The following is a 17,998-nucleotide window of genomic DNA, read 5'->3' on the forward strand; positions in this document are numbered from 1 at the left end:
TTGAGATTAAGCATTGATGAAAGTGGTGATGGTGATGCAAAAGATCCACTCAAGATATCTTCTATGTATTTTTATTTTCTATTTCATGCATATGGATATTAATAATAGTAGTAATAATAATAACAGAAGCAAATGAGGTTTCAATAATTTTTTTCAATTTATAAATTCAGAATTTTTTTTTTTTTAATTATAAATCAAGAAAAACAACTGTCTAAGACAATCGTTTTTACTGTCGTTTTTTTTTACTATAAAAAACAGTCGTTTTTACTGTTGTTTTTTCCAACTGTCAAAGACAGTAGTTTTTTTTCGACTGTTAAGGACAGTTGTTTTTTTTTTACTGTTTTGGTCTGTCATAATTTAAAAAGCACTCATTTTAAAATGACTTCTTTTGCAACTGTATGAGCAATCATTTTTGGCACATTATGACAGTGGGTTATGAGTATGGATATGATTTTGGGCTTGGATATAGGTTTGATTTAGAATAAGCTTTTGTATTTGGGCTTAGGATTAGTTTATAGTTAAATTGTATTGAAATTGACTTAGGTTTAAGATTAGATTAGGTTGAGGCATTTTGAAGCTGTGGCTAGGGTTAGGGATTTGGTGGGCCTATGGGTTTGATGGGGCTTAGGAGTTTGGTTGATTTTTTAGAAAAATGATTTTTAAATGATCCCATAAATTCATTAGAACCTTAGGATTTTTATTTGAGGTGAAAAACAACATTTTTGAGTGATTGGGCCCTGAGGCATTTTTAGTTCTAAAAACACTACTTTTGAACTATTTTAGCATAGTCCTGGTCAAATTGGGGTGTTTACAATTATTATACAAATGAAGTTTATGAAAAATAATATCTAATTGTATTTTTGTGATTGTGATGAATATAAAATAATTAGTTATTATAAAAACTTTATTTAACTAAAATATAAAGTAATAATATTTTATATTATTAAATATTATTATAGATTAAAATTTGAAATTCGATTGAATGGATTTGGAATTTATAAAGATGCAATGGTTATCCTAATTTATATTTTTAATATTATATTATTTATTTAAAAAAAATATCATGGATGTGAAACTTACGCCTCAAGGCACTAGCCAGTTAAGCACATTGCCTCACGCTTAGTGTTGAAAACATTGGTTTTAAATAATTTTATATTTAAAAAAAAAAAAAGATTATCGATAAGAAAGAAGTGATTGTTGAAGATATGAAAGGAACGTTATGTAGTATAATAGGGACACACTGCAATAGAGTTTTCTTATGATATTATAGTTTGTAGCTTCATTACAATTACAACATACATTAATATCATATCATATTGGCCTTCAAAAAAAAGAAGTTAAAATGCTATTATAACATAACTCGTATTACTCGAAAAGGATATATTAAAATGACAATGATATTTGTTCAAAATGATATAATAGGATCGAGTTACAATGTATGAGTGATACACAATAATATATTATTGAAACATGTTAGAGGTGTGGCTTGGTGCTAATTTAGTAATGTACAATTTCAACATCTTAGTTATTCATTACAATATCTAATGTGTATGCTATTATAAAATATTACCACACTTGTTTCTTATTTATCTTTTAGTTTTTAATCTTCCAAACAAGTCTATTGATTTTTCAATGTCAAAGTCTCAACATTTAAGTTTTAAATTGATAGTATACAAATATTTACTAAGAAAAATTAATGATGTATAAAAAAATGTTGTAGAAGAGGAAAAGAATGTAATCTTTTATCTTCACACAAACATTATATTTGATATCTTCAAGTACAATCTCTTCATAATTTTTTTAGATATAAAAAAAATCTCAAATCCTATTATCATTGAGACACACTTCTTTTAGTCAAAACAAGATATAATTACTAAAGAACAAATCTTTTACAAGTACAATGTCTTCTCTATACACTTCATAGAGTTTGACTATTATATCTTCTTACAATACATAAAGATTTGAATTCTTGTATTTTCTAAGTTATATGTCATATAATAAATATGTTATTACAATTCCTTCAGATATGTAGAAAAGAGGTAAATACAGTTGTATCGTACAAGTTGATATTTGTTCTATATAAGAAAGAGTATAAATTAATATATTAATTCAAGAATGCTTGGGAGGATTATTTCAATGTAACATATGAGATAGTTAATCCACTTAATTCATGAAGATAGATTGACAAATACCTTATTAAACTAGCAATTCGATATTAAAAAAAGTTAATGTGTTTTGTAATGGAATGTGAGTTCAAAGAATTATCTATTATTTATAGATGTGGTTAATGAAATTTTCTGGGTTTTATAACTCCTTATTCAATCATTTCTAACAAAATTAGATGTGGCTGATGAAGGATTTTTACTATGTGTAAATTGAAGTTGTTGGAATTAATATTATATATAGATTTTGAAAGATTTCGATATGAGAAAATAGGTTAATGAATTCAGTATTTGTGATTCATTTGGAAGATTAAGAAAACAATTACATGAAATTGTAAGGGAGTTTAAATATGACGCAATGGAAAAAATCATAAATCAACATAAGAAAAAATCCAACAGTTTGATTTATATGATTCAAATGTTCACGTCAACAATCACGTTTTATTAAAGAATTAAAGAGAATGAATTACTAGTGATTGTATTATAAACGATTTGTAAACTTGTGTGACTAAATTTTGATGTAAAATAATTAGATTTATTAGTCTAAAGTAATGAATTTTTTTTTTCTTACTTCATTTTGCGTGATTTAATGATAACTTTATTACTCTAAAGTCTTATAAATTTTGTTGTATTGTATTGTAGTTATTATGTAAAGAAAAAAGAAGGAAAGAAAATAAGTTGAAAGAGAGAGGATCAAACCACATATTTTCCTCCTCTATTTCTTGTATATTATATTAAAAAAGATGAAATAACCATAATACATTTATACAAAATAATACCAAAATACTCTCACACCCTTCTCTCCAAGCTAGAGAATAGATATCAAATAATTTCAACTTACAACAAATAAAATTAACACAAGTAGGATTAAAAGCTTTTGTAAACATGTTTGCCAATTGATCTTATAATTTCACTTATCAAGTCAAAACTTCATAAATATAACAAAATGAAAATTTGTTTTTATATGTTTTGTCCTCTTATGAAACACATGGTTAGAAGAAATATAACATGCAACATGATAATCACATTAAAGTTTTATGGGAAGATTCATATTGAAATCCAACTCACACAAGAATTGCCTTAGCCACACCAATTCACACATTAGAGCCTTTATTATTTATTCACTAAATCTTACTACTACATTTTGTTTATTATTTTTTCAGAAAACAAGATTACCAACAAGAAATGTACAATAACAAGAAGTTGATCTCCTATCAGACGATGAGCCTGCCCAATCATCATCAATATAGTCTTCTATATTTTAATGATCGTTGGTCTTGTACAATAGTCCATGACCTAAGACTCCTTTTAAATACCTTAAAATGCAAAAAATAGCTTTCCAATGTGGAGCGTGCTTCCATAAACTAACTGCAAACAATATGTTTGGATGAGTGATTGTTAAATAGTTCAACTTACCCACCAACCTCCTATATCTTCTTGGATCATCAAAAAATTATCCTTGGTCTACTACAAGTTTTGTATTAAGATCCATAGAGTATTAGTTGATCTTGAATCCAATAGACTAATCTCATTAAGTAAATCCTCGACATATTGGCAACTAAAAAAGGTTAAAAAACAACACTTAATCTAGTAACCTTAGTGCCTATGAAGTATTATAGTTTTTAGATCTTTAGTATGAAATTGTTGTTGCAAGAACTTCTACAACTCGGAGATATTAGAAGAATCACTACCCTTTACTATAATATCAATATAGATTACTAAAATAAAAATTATTACAAAAGAAGTACTAAAAAGGACTTAATGATCTAAGTGACACTGTTACAATGTTTCAATCCAAAAGTTTCACAACATCATTGAACCTCCCAAACTATGCCTTGGGAAATTATTTCACTCCATATAAAGTTTTTGTAATGGACTATGTAAATAAACATTTTTCACATCTAATTAATATAATGCCCATTGAAAATTTGCAGCTAAAGCAATAATAATACGAATAGATGTAATCTTTGCAAAAGGTGAGAATGTTTCAAAATAATCCAATCCATACGTTTATGTGTATTATTTAACAACAAGAAGGGCTTTCAACCTTTCTACAGTTCTATTTGGCAAGTACTTTACTATATACATCCAACAACAACAAATTGCATATTTTCCTCAAGGAAGGGGAACTAATTCCCATGAACCATTAGTGTAAAGAGTCTATTTTTTATATCATAACTTCTTTCCATCCAGACTAAAAAACAAAACTTCCTAAACATTGTTAGAAATAGATATGGAAACCAAAAACAAAGAGAATATACAAAAAGAAGGCAAAAGACAATGAAAAGATACAAAATCAAAAATAGGATATTGATTGCAAATTCGAGTACCTTTTCTTTAAGCAATAGGACGATCAATAAATGAAAGATAATTAAATCAAAATGAATCAAAATTTGGGCATAATCAGATCCATGACTAACTCTAATTAAGTAGGAGTGCAATACTGACTACAAGTATAGAAGGACAATCCAACACTGATAATCAATTATGGTCTTTGAAGGCGGACAAATCTCACCAACTAAGAAAGTCTAGAATTTAACATTAACTTGTGAGTGACTTCCTCTATAGAAAATGCTAAAGTGACTTCCTACCACTCTAGGTTCAACACTGCACTGACATGGAGGTGTACTCAAAATCATAGATGATCTTCCTCAAGATATGAGTGAAAAAACATCTATGGTTCTAAGCACACCTCCATGTCAACACAATGTCGAACAGTGTCCTGTGCAATCTCAAGTATCATTCTTAAATATATATTGTAGAGAATTTTGTAGACAAATGACAAATCAAATGCCGACAAGTGGCATTAGTTTCCAATGAAATTAATTTCCATAGATTTTCCAAAAATCAAATACAACAAAAGGATCTTTGGAAAAGAGTAAATATCATCGAGAATTGTTAAATGTTCTCAATAAGATCTCTCAACTTGACAAAACAAAACACTAAGCAACAACAATAAAAAAACTTGTCAGTGCTAAGCATAAGTTGACTCCCGATAACAAAGAAAAAGCCAAACAAAGGTTGCTTGCTATGTTTAACCTGTAAAAAAAAAAAGGGGGGGATGGATCAATAAAAATTAAATAGTATATGAAACCTAACTATCAAAAAAATACTGCAAGAGATAATAAAACATGAGAAAAAATAAAAATACATTGTGATTTAGACATTGTCCCTACATTTTGGTGAATATTTGAGATACCCCATATGTTTCAAACTAATGACATACTCATTGGCCGCAATCTTCTCTTATGTGATTATATAAATGACCTAAATGCCAACATCTTCAACATCTATCAATAAACCCTTGATTTTTCTTTCAAAAATCTAACATCTTCGTGCTCTTCAACATTTATGGTAACTTATCTTTAATCTATTCAACCTCATCTTCAGTACATTGTTGTCAACCTTGCATTTGTACTCAAATGATGAATATGATTTGTTTTGGAAGAAAAAGAGTTTTAAGCTGAAGGTTGAAGCAAAGCGTGTTTTAAGTCATTTTCTATTATCCTAATAAAAAAGACTAAGGTCAAAACATGTTATTAGGTTGAAAAGTGTCTCAAATATTAACCCAACCATATGCCAACCAAAAAGAAATTAATCATGCTTGGAGAGAAATAGGAAAGTCCATTGGATAGATGACCAGTTGGATGGACCACATGTACAACAACCTCAAAAACTTAGGCACGTGCCATACCGTGTAGAACACTTTTCTCTATGAATTATGCAAAATTGGCACAAAGACGTGTTCCACTATCTAATCCACATAAACCCAATAAGATGGAAAGTCTACAAAAAAAAATTTCCATTTGATGTATATTGGTATCATGTAACAATATTATAAATAGTAGCTGAAAACCAAATATTTGAATAAATTTGATCCCATTGATAATACCATTTAGAGCGTAAAACCCCACCTTATGTTTTTATCTATGGTTCGGGTTCATTATGAAAAAAATATATGTTAAACTCCAAAATGGCTAAAAATCACCAAACATTTTGTTGTCAGAGTTTAACAAAATGATTATTTTAGGTAATTTAGGTTCATGGTTATTTTTCAGTTTTTAATTTTAGGGTAACGTCTCCGTCATTTTTGGAGATGTGAAGGGAGAATTCATTTGGAGATCAAAAAGCTAATGTTGTATCCACAAATCGGAGTCGCTTGATTTGCATGATAAGAAGAGGTGGGCAAAAATTTTGTCAATATATGGATAATGGAAGGAAGGATCTCAATCTGAAATCCAGATTACAAATATATACATAGCCATCCTAACCAATTTTCAAGTAAGCCTGTTTTAATGAGATTAATATCTCGACAATGGCGGGAAAAGAACCCAGGTCTATAGTGTCATCCACCTATACACTTTACCAATTAAGCTAGTTAGCACTTTCAATAAAAATTTAAAAATGTTAATAGATGGTACCAACATACATACATACAACGCACAATAAAAAGGGGTTCTATTGTTTTACTCTTTGCAATATCGTTAATAAGCATATTGGGCCTGTCAAGTTAAAATAAAGGGTCTATCTTATTTTTCACCACACCATGTAATATCTAAAGGAAATGAAGAAAATACTCCTAAGTATGACTTTTAATCTTGTTCCACTGCATAAAATATTATCATGACTTTTATTATTTTTTACATTTTGTTGTCATTCTTAACCTTACCCTACAACAAAACATGTACTGAGCTTTCCTACAAAATAAGCATAACTTCCTTAGTACTGGTGATAAAATTGACCTGTATTTTTCTATCAAGGAGGAAACAATTGATATATGAGTTTAAATGGTTGGCTAAAATCCCTGGATATAATATTTAAGGATAAAATTAACTTTGACAAGACTACTAAAAGGGCTCCAAGAAACTTACCCCCGCATTGATTCGATTTGCACCAACATCCAAATTTAGAAGCCCTAAAGCCCATCAACTTCTGAATCATTCAGCCCTTATTATGTAGACCTACAAGAAATAAATGGTAAGTGTGAAAACATATAATTTTGACACCCATGATTAAAATTTAGTTCTACTTATAGATAATTGTCATTGTAGCCTTGATGTGCAAGATAGGTTGCATCTTATAACCAATATATGAAATTGCCAAAGGAGTATCTTGCTCTATCTTAAGGTACAATACTTGAAGCAACAAAATATTTTTCATGTATATTATTTACAGCTACACAATGAGCACGGGCATTATCACTATTTATAGTGGTTGGGTGGGTCGAAAGATATATATGATAAAGAAATTAGCAATCTTCTAGAGGTAGTGGCAACCTCAAGATAGATCTTTTCTATGGAGGTGGTTGTAAGACCCCAAACGCATAATTTCTTATAAGCAAAGGAAGATGGCCAAAAAAAAAAATACAAGAAGCCGAGGATTGAAACTTGAGTATAATATCTGTTAATGGTCAGAATCAAGAGCCTAACTAAATATGAACAAATTGGAGACAAAAGAAAAAAATATTCGTATCTTCAAATTTGTTAGAGGAGTTGAGACAATCAATTTTAAGAGGTAAATTTTTTATTTAGTTATAGATATCAAATAAACGAGCAAAATATTAGAAAGATTTTTTGAAGCCTTATGGCAACTATTGTATCAATTTTTCAAAATCATTTTGAAAAAAAAAAAAATTTTAGAAAGTTGAAAACTCAATAATTTTGAACCTTAAATATAAATTAGAAAGTTTATTGATGTACTGGTGATGGAATATTTAAGAGTTGTTTTATGTTATTTTAAATGGATTACTAAGAGTAGTTGCTTGGCAACAAAGTTATCTTCTCCATGTCTTAGAGTAGAGAATACATTTGTTCTTAAAATATGGGAAAACATTGTGAAACTATACTCAAGTCTATTTAAGATGTTCCTCTTCCTAATGAAAGTAATGGGAAATTGTCTTCTAAAAACTGTAGCCTTTGAAGTTCTCTCAATTACAAAATCCTATTATGTGATAGTCTTCAAGGAGAATCAATTTTGGAAGCATTGTACTCAAACTTTAAAGGCTTAAGCTCTTTGAAATCTAAGTGCGAAGAAATGCTGATGATCTTCGTTTTCACTTTTTGTATGGTTGTTTAATATAGTTTGATGACGTATAAGAGTCTTCATGTCTATTTTATCCTTTCCTACATATTCAATGAATTTTTTCTTAATATTTGCATCATCACCATGAAAATTCTGTTCATTTAAATACTAATCGAAATATTTCTATGAAGTACTACTTCCATTTCCAGACTAGTTGAAATAGATTGAGCACAACAAACAAAATGAAAGTAATATAAAACAGTTGAATATGTTAAAATGCAAACCACCACCTTAAACTTTCTAGGCTTGACAAGCTGGAAAACTAGAGCATCACCATCAACTAAATCATGAGCAATAGAAAACCCTCTCCATCCACCACTTAATCCTCTCTTTTGAGCAAGGAAGATTGTTGGGTATTCCTCCCCATTTTCATCAACTAAAGTAATAGTCTCATCACGTTTCGGTAAGTTCGTCACGCAAAACTGTTTAGGAAGACCCTATTGACATAGACAATTGTGAGAAACAATTATATTTACTACTCAAAGTAAAATGATTATCAATGGATGTGTATGCATGTATGAGTGTGTGTTTATATGTTTGTATGTATGTATGACAAGCAATAAGCAATAATCAAAAGAAAATATATAAAAGTGCATAATAACTCTACTTCAGTCAAATGTAACAAAATTAATAGAGGGTGCATACACCAGAAGCACTCTTGATCATTCCAACTTCCATTTATATCTCTAACATCATTCAATACTACCTAATACATGTCTTTAAACAGGGAGGCCTGATGCAAAGCAGTTCATTGGCTTAAAACATAAACCGTAGAGCATGCCTTTCTAAAAAAGCACTCTTGATCATTCCAACCTTCCATTTATATCCCTGATATCATTCAATACCAACTAATAAATGTCTTTAAACATGGAGGCCCAATGCAAGGCAGTTCATTGATTTAAAAATGAACTGTTAGCCTCCATAGACGAAAGCCTCACAAGCATGCCTTTTAAAAAACAAACTCTTGATCATTCCAACCTTCCGTTTATATCTCTACACAAAGGCCTAAAGTAAGGCAGTTCATTGGCTTAAAACATGAACCGTAAGCCTCCATTGACGAAAGCCTCACGAGTATGCCTTTTTTAAAAAGTACTCTCGATCATTCCAACCTTCCATTTATATCTCTAACATTATTCAATACTAACTAATAAATGTCTTTAAACATGGAGGCCCGACGCAAGGCAATTCATTGGCTTAAAACATAAACTGTAAGCCTCCATTTGACGAAAGCCTCACAAGCATGCCTTTCTAAAAAAGCACTCTTGATCATTCCAACCTTCCATTTATATCCCGGGCATCATTCAATACTAATAACACATGTCTTCAAACGTGGAGGCCCGAAACAAGGCAATTCATTGCCTTAAAGCATGAACCATAAGCCTCCATTGACAAAAGTCTCACGAGCATGCCTTTTAAAAAATAACTCTTGATCATTCCAACTTTCCATTTATATCTCTAACATAATTCAATACTAACTAATACATGTCTTTAAACATGGAGGCCCGAAACAAGGCAATTCACTGGCTTAAAACATGAACCGTAAGCCTCCATTGACGGAAGCCTCACGAGCATGCCTTTTTAAACAAGTAGTCTTGATCATTCTAACCTTCCATTTATATCTCTAACACTATTAACTACTAAATAATACATGTCTTTAGACTTGGAGGCCCGAAACATGGCAGTTCATTGGCTTAAAACATGAACCATAAGCTTCCATTGAAGAAAGCCGCACGAGCATGCCTTTTTACAAAAAAACTCTTGATCATTCCAGCATTCCACTTTATCTCCAATATTATTCAATACTAAGTAATATATGTCTTTAAACATGGAAGCCCGAAGCTAGGCAGTTCATTGGTTTAAAACATGAACCGCAAGCCTCCATTGACAAAAGCCGTACGAGCATGCCATTTTAAAAAAGCACACTTAATCATTCCAACCTTCCATTTATATCTCTAACATCATTCAATACTAACTAATGCATGTCTTTTAACATGGAGGCTCGAAGCAAGGTAGTTCATTGGCTTAAAACATGAACCATAAAGCCTCCATTGAAGAAAGCCGCACGAGCATGCTTTTAAAAAAAACATTCTTGGTCATTCCAATCTTCCATCTATATCTCTAGCATCATTCAATAGTAACTAATATAAATCTTTAAGCATGGAGCCCCAGAGCAAGGCAGTTCATTGGCTTAAAACATGAACTATAAGCCTCCATTGACAAAAGCCTCACGAGCATGCCTTTTTTAAAAAGCACTCATGACCATTCTAACCTTACATTTGTATCTCTAACATCATTCAATACTAACTAATACATGTCTTTAAACATGGAGGCCAGAAGCAAGGCAGTTCATTGGCTTAAAACATGAATCGTAACCTTCCATTGACAAAAGCTGCATGAGCATGACTTTTAAAAAAAAACACTCTTGATCATTCCAACCTTCCATTTATATCTCTGACATCATTCAATACTAACTAATACATGTCTTTAAACATGGAGGCCAGAAGCAAGGCAGTTCATTGGCTTAAAACATGAACAGTAAATCTCCATTGGCAAAAGCCTCACGAGCATGCCTTTTTAAATGAGTAATAGAATAACATAATCAAAATAAAAAATGAACTATTTATGAAAAGACAAGAGCCAATATCACAATGGGAAGAGTTGTTTTTGTTGATGTTATTTAACCTACAATAGCTTTTTATTATTTAGTTGAGGATTAAGATGAAACTATTTGCTTAAAAAAATGAAAGAAACGGCATTGCAATTTTAAAGATGCACCTAAGTTCCTACTAACAGCAAGGAACAAAATTATGGCTCAAAAAGCTATAAAATTTCATGGTATGGGTGTATGTAGTCATTACATGCATACACTTGGAAATGGGGCCTAGAAGGATACCCCAACCCTAATGGGTAAGATAACAGCTATGGAGCAAAAAATTTCTAGAAGCAAATGTATGACATTACAAGGGAATAGAATGTGTGACAAGTCATTTTTCTTAAAGCCTTGGTAGATGTGTTGTATGCTTCACAAGCTTTTACACCTTTTTTCAGTAAGTCCCAAGGTGTTTAAGAGAAGTCTGTCCTTAAGGTCAGCCTTGAGGTTTAAGCCTCAAACGCCTTGAGAAACACAAATATTAATGATATGATTGAAGGTGAGGCCACAAGAATAACTTGAGGTGAGGCACTCAAGAATACCACCCCAAGTGAGTAAGAAATAATTTGAGTAAAACATTTCTAGAATCATATATATGACACATTAAAAAGGGTTTATACTCTTTGTTTTGTCGATCGAGATGTCAGATGTGTTGAACATGATCAGTTGGCGTGGCCAACACATTTGAAGCATCACACTTGAAGTGGCTACCAATCATACTCAGCTAAATTACTACCTTTCAATATCGTTGAAATTTAGTCACTAAAGCCTTCAATTGTTGTTGTTGTTGAAGAACACAAAGTTGCTTGAGCAACAACAACTTCACACACATCATTTCTAAATACAGCCTAAGAATGTGTGAAGCATCCTCTTTTCTAATGCATTAATGGAAATTAGTCGTATGCATCACGGGATTTTACACTTTCTAAATGAAGCCTAATGGGTTTGGAGAAATCCCACCATAAGGTGTGAAGCCTCTTTTATATATACTAGAGTTCACCCATGTGGCATGAGCATCCTCTCTCAAGTAGGTGGTGGCAATTTTAACATGACCATCTAAAGCGACACAAAATTAATGGGTTTGGCTCAAACCTAATTGGGTTTGGGGTATCATTGAAAAAATTTAAGTTTAAAGGGGTAAAATAAGAAATATAATAAAATTATAGAGGATGAAGTGTAAAAGAAATATAGTGAGTCCCACAAAATTATAGTTTGATAGGAGGGTTAAAGGAGTAAAAGTAAAAATAAATAAAATTGGAAGGGTATCATTAAAGAATTTTGAGGTTAAAGGGATAAAAGATGAAAATTAATAAAACATGTTAAAAGGGTAAAAGAGGAAATAAAATAAATTAGAGGAGTGAAAATAAAATTTAGGGGATAAAGAGAAAAAGCAATAAAGTGGGTCCCACACAAAAGTTTGTGTCTCGCAACTATACCAACGCAATAGTATTCTATTATATATATATATATATAAATAAATAATTTAGAAGGTGTGAAGCCTCTTTTCTTAATGTTATGTTTGTGACTTGTATTTTGTTCGTGTTATTATATTGGCAAACTCGTTTTAGGGTTTCTATGATGGATTTTCAAAAAAAAAAAAAATTCTAAGAAAGTGAGATGCAAGATTGTAACCCTAATTTTCACGAAAATGAACAAAAGGCTCTCACCATCAAGTATATAGGTAAGTATACGGAACCACGCAAATCGTGTGTCACATTTTCTCTTTATTTGTAATTTGCATATCTCACACCTATTTTTTCTAAATGTAAAATCCCTAATAGATGAAACGTATGTTTCCCAAGCTTTTTACACTCTCTAAATGAGGGCTAAGGGGTTTGGCATAAGTCTCTCCCTAAGGCGTTCCCGCGCATTTTTTATTTATTTATTTTCATTTTCAGGAATCCCATTGATATTGAATTCTATAATTAGTATTATAATGGGTATGTCTCTCACAACCCGAAGGGATTCGAGAGAGGGGTCATTTCATTTTTTGATCTGGAAAATACCAAATAGGTTCAAGGGATGACAAAATTAAGGATAGCTACCAGAAAGACTAATCCAATCCATGATGATGTACCGGAGAATTCAACATTTTTGTTACTTGACCAACCATTAGAAGAAGTAAATACATAGTACTTTGTATAATAATAATAATAATAATAAATCAATCTGATTTATTCCTTACCCTTCGCTCGATGAGAAAATGGATCAGATTCTACAAAATCAAACTCACGTTTTAAGCCTCAAACACATATAAAACACTACTCTACTAATAAGATACATAATTGATTATACTTACCAACCAAAACCCACCAGTCACATGTGATTGAAGCATAGGCTTTACAAAGCTAGGAAATTCATTTCCAAGGCTCGATTCTAATTCCTCTGCTCTCTCTGTAGCATTTTCCCTGGATTCATCCGACGCATATACCCGATTCGATAAATCCCTCCGCTTAAAATACCTTCCAAAAATAAAATTCCACTTAACCCCAATACTTAGATCAACATTGTCGAATCATAATAGTAAGTAAAGATGTAAATTTTTGTTCCCAACCTTCTAGACCTTTCTAGTCCTTCCATTGGTACCTGTAAGAAGAATCATGGGGAAGGTGAGGATTGATGATTGACTTGCAAATGTGGATTCAACATGAGAAATGGTTTGACACTTTGACTTACTTCTTTGTAAACTGGAGCTGGTTTGTTTGCGACACGACTAGATCTTCTCACTTGGACAAATTCTAGTTGGCGAGGCGTGCGTGGTTTGAAACTCTTAATCTGTGGATTTTAACAAAATCAAAGACATGGGCTTTTAATAGAGAAATGTAGAGAGAGAGAGAGAGAGAGAGAGAGAGAGAGAGAGAGACCGGAGAGGGCTTGGAAGGGGTGTTTCGGAGAGAGAGAGCGAGCTGAGTGAGATTGAGATCCTCCATTCTTTTCTTATTCTCTTCTAATCTCTGCTGACGGATCTCCTCGTACGATGGCTTAGCTTTCACCATTTCAATCTCTGTATCACTCACACACAAAGAAGGAAGAAAGGAAATGGAGATGGTGTAAGAGGTGAGAACTAAAACCATCCAACAAGAGAAGACGACCGTTGAGGCGTTGAGTTCCTCTTTAAATTTAATTTGATGGAAAATGCTAAACTGACTAATTAAGACACTGAGCGGACGTGGATATGCACGAAACCATAGATGCTTGTCGCTCGAGATACGAGTGATAAGTATCTATGGTTCTTTACTCACCTCCACGTCAGCGCAGTGTGAAACGCAGTGTCCTAATTGGACTTTACGGTGGAGATTGGGCGCCAAAGTTGAAGTTTAAATTCAAATGAGAAGGCCTCGTCTGCTCAAGTTTTTTGACCTTGGTTTCCTTTGAGAGACTTACATAAAATGATTAAAATGACCCCACTTTCAATATCTAGTCCAAATACCATTAGTTTTCTTGGAGAGCTGCTATTCACACTTCAATTTTTACTTAACACACACCAATTTCTTAAATTATTTATCGCACCCTTGTTAAAGATTAAAACACACTCTTCAAACATTACAAAAGGTTTGGCTTAAATTTAATTGTCAGCGTTACAAGATATTATAACACTTGTTCAAACAATTTGATTAGTTGTTTACAATTACTCATATAAAATCCTAAAAATAGAAATCTAGTTTTTTGTGAGAGCTTCTATTGGCAACCAAACGTTTGTTTATTCTCGATCATTCACTTATTTTCTTTATTTTTAATTGGAGTATAATATGTAAAAGTTGGGGTGCCAATAACAATTCTATTTTCTTACCATAGCAAAATCAATTGAATGAGTGTGTGTGTGTGTGTGTGTGTTTTTTTTTTGAGGGGGGGGATTTTCACATAGTGTTGGGTGAGAAACTGAAATCCAACTAAGTCGTGGATTTTTAATTGAGTATGAAAAAATCATTTTTTTTTATGGAAAATGATCAAACAATGAAAAATTGTATTTTTCATAAAATTCCATTTGTCGGCCATTCTCCATGCTTTGTAATCATATATGAAAAGTTTTTCCTCTTTCTCCTTCAATCTTCAAATCTCAAGAATAGGATAAAAGAAAAAAAAAATCATAATAAGATGCATTTTTTTCTAAAACATATGAAAATTTTTAAGTGTTCTCATTAAAATAATCATTGATTTGTTTAAATTATATTTGTTTAAAACTATAGATGGATCATTTCATTGATCATAATCTAAAAAAGTCACTACAGATGCCTAAAGATGGACTAATGGCTCCATTATGTTTGTTATACACATTAATAAAAAATATATATATTCTTTCAAATATAATAAAGGAAAATGGAATTGACGTGGAATGATAATTAAATTTAAAATTATTTGAAAAATAAATAAATATCGACCCTGCGTTCCACATAACATAACAATCCAACTAATTTAATAAGTTTTCAGTCCAAACATCGAAATATTTAGAATTACATAAAAGGACGTGTAAAATGTTAAAATTATTGGTCATCTTCATTTTTTAAAATATTTAGCATATTGGGTATATGTCCTTTTTTGGGATTGAATTTTTTTTTTTTTTTTCCAAAAAGGATATCCATTATACTATTTTTTTTTATGATTTTACTTTTATACCCTTCTTTGAACTCAATACAAATACACTTTACTTGAAGTTCATAAGAAAGATATAAAAGTAAATTAAAAAGATTCGCAATTACTTTATTTCAAAAAATAATGATAATAGTAATAATAATTAATATCAAAATGAGTATATAACATTTTTGTTAAATATTATGAAAACATGTATGGTATGATGGTTTCTTCATCTCCATTGCCTTTCTTCTGTTTTACTAAAACACCCTTTTATTAGAAACTATTTAAAAGAAATTGGATTTCGAATTCTGCTAGAGCAAAGCATGACTAAGAAAGTGTTTTTTTTTTATTTTTATGCCCGTAAGTCATTATGTTATTTGTCAAAAAATGCATGTTTATTTCATTAAAAACACTAGTTATTCCCAATATGATTGTCGATTTAACAGTTTCTTCCAATAATTTTTTAATGTCAAGTATTTTAAAAAATAACAAATAATGTATTGCACTATATAAGAAATTAAGAATTGGTGTCTGAAAGTATGATCTTCATACTCGTGTTAAAACGGTTTGATATCAACTTTGAAGTTTTATGTCATCTTAAAATGTTTTTCGACGCATCTATATAATAAAACACAACTGAAGATCCCACTCTTTTGTCTTAATCTTTATACCCTCAAAGACAATGTATCTCAAGGATGGTTATCTCCCTTTTTTGTCTTTTCTCTTCTTCACATTTCAAGAATAGCTTTAAACATTATTGCATTTTCTCTTCTACTCATTTCAATAACACCCCTACAACTTTATATATTACCTTCCCTCTTTTACCTGCTTATAATGCTCCTTTCAATTGATTGCCATTTCTCTTTTACCCTACTAAAACTCAAGTCTCAATTTAAGTAAAGTTGGAAATACAAACATGATTATGAGATATTGAATAATTCTAGATTGCCTTGAATTATCTCGATAATGGCAATCTCAATATTTCTCTTGATCAAAGCAATTCAATTGGGATGAATAATTCTCTTGACATTTAAATTTATTAATTTATGGTCAGGATATGTTTGACTCATAAAAACTATGAAATCTTGTCTTACTTGAAAGTAATGCAATATTGCAGTATTGATGGTTTAAATTTAAATATAAATTGCAAACTTAATTTTCTATGGGTAAATTTTGTAGTGTAAGAGTTGCTATAATAGATGATAAACTAAAGAGACAGTCGACTATGATGATTTGGGCAATGTTATCGTTAGAAGAAATGTTGAAGATTCCAAAAGAGTAATAATAAGATGATCCAAAAATTATGGATGGAGATGGTGAGAGTGAAAAAATTGCCGACTAAATAAAAAAATCATGATTTTTTTTAATAAATTGCCAAATTTTCCCCACTGCCCCTCCCCCTCCTTTTTTTTCCAGCCTAATCTCAATTTTTTTCTAAACTTGCCCAAATTTATCCAAATTAACCAAGCTGACCCCTGCCAATTTCCTGTCATCTATTTTTTGGGATTTTGAAGAAAAAGAAAAAAAATATTTCAAATTTTCTACCACATTACATTAACCCCAAATTCTGATAAATTATTTAAAACTAAGTGTTATTGATTACTGTTTTTATATCCAATTTCATCTGACCAAAGGTTCATAAATAACACTGTCAAGGCCACCAGTTCAAAGCTCCAAAAGGTTGGACTCCCTACCCCTTCATTAAAGGTTAAAGCTTTTCAAACAAAGGTTATAAAGATGGGTCAAAGCCATCCAATTCAAACCTGATGAAGGAATTGTTAAATAAGATATTTTGTGAACTAATTAGAGATCAAGAAAATGTTCAATTTATAGTTTGGGATACTTCGATGAAAGAGTAATTATATTTAAAGATTCACGTTGAAACCTGAGTAATCAAGTTCGTTATTTGGAAACTGTTCAGTAAGAAGTCAGTTCAATTAGAACAGGAAAGTGTTAAAGAGTGTATATTTTCCTCCACTCCGAGGTGTGTCAAACCCCAGTTAAGCCTCGTGACCCTCTTATGTTAATAGTTCACCCTCTCTCCAACAGATCTGTTTTCTGGAGTAGTTGGTTGGTTAACAAGGTATCAGAGCACTAAGTTTGTATAAATTACGAGTTCGATTCTTTCCACCCTTATGAGTGAAGGAGAGTGTTGAGTATATTTTTTTCTCCTTTCTCTGGTGTATCATACCCTAGTTAAACCCCGTGACCCTCTTAAATTCGTAGTTCTCTATATATATTATTAATCCAATGATTCAATGATTAAATTGAAGAATTACCTCTATTTGCTGATTTTTTTTTCCCTAACATTTAAAAAAATTCATCGAATTTTGTGAACCTAGGTCATGGGATCAACTCTCAAACCCTCACCACTCAGCTAAGTGGCAACTTCAATTTTGGTACAGTGGTTCCTGCATGCCAATTGCAGAACATTTCTTTAATTGAATTTATTCATAGTTTGTAGCCCTGGATTAAAAAATCATTGGGTTTAATTAAAGAGAGATTCTATTGTCACGTCAACTTTTGCTAACAC

General features: G+C 31.1%; 1 protein-coding gene across 1 annotated transcript; it reads right to left on the bottom strand.

Moving 5' to 3' along the window:
• Positions 1 to 5,052: 5,052 nt before the first annotated feature.
• Positions 5,053 to 13,957, bottom strand: LOC147404921 (B3 domain-containing protein At3g19184-like). Its single transcript, XM_086441024.1, has 7 exons — positions 13,758 to 13,957; positions 13,570 to 13,668; positions 13,448 to 13,479; positions 13,193 to 13,355; positions 8,474 to 8,680; positions 7,034 to 7,123; positions 5,053 to 5,201 (listed from the first exon to the last, which is right to left on the bottom strand). The coding sequence occupies exons 1-6, from the start codon at positions 13,887 to 13,889 to the stop codon at positions 7,100 to 7,102; spliced, it is 657 nt and encodes a 218-aa protein (XP_086297150.1). The 5' UTR covers positions 13,890 to 13,957; the 3' UTR covers positions 5,053 to 5,201; positions 7,034 to 7,099.
• Between the last annotated feature and the right edge of the window lie 4,041 nt (positions 13,958 to 17,998).

The sequence above is a fragment of the Akebia trifoliata genome, chromosome 4, assembly GCF_017979445.1.
Source record: "Akebia trifoliata isolate Shusen 1 chromosome 4, ASM1797944v1, whole genome shotgun sequence".
Classification (NCBI taxonomy): Eukaryota; Viridiplantae; Streptophyta; class Magnoliopsida; order Ranunculales; family Lardizabalaceae; genus Akebia; species Akebia trifoliata.

Coding starts and splice junctions, on each gene's coding strand:
- LOC147404921 (XM_086441024.1), bottom strand. CDS start 13,889: ATGGTGAAAGCTAAGCCATCGTACGAGGAGATCCGTCAGCAGAGATTA. Junction 13,480..13,569: donor CAGCTCCAGTTTACAAAGAA/GTAAGTCAAAGT, acceptor TTCTTCTTACAG/GTACCAATGGAAGGACTAGA. Junction 8,681..13,192: donor TGACTGGTGGGTTTTGGTTG/GTAAGTATAATC, acceptor CTATGTCAATAG/GGTCTTCCTAAACAGTTTTG.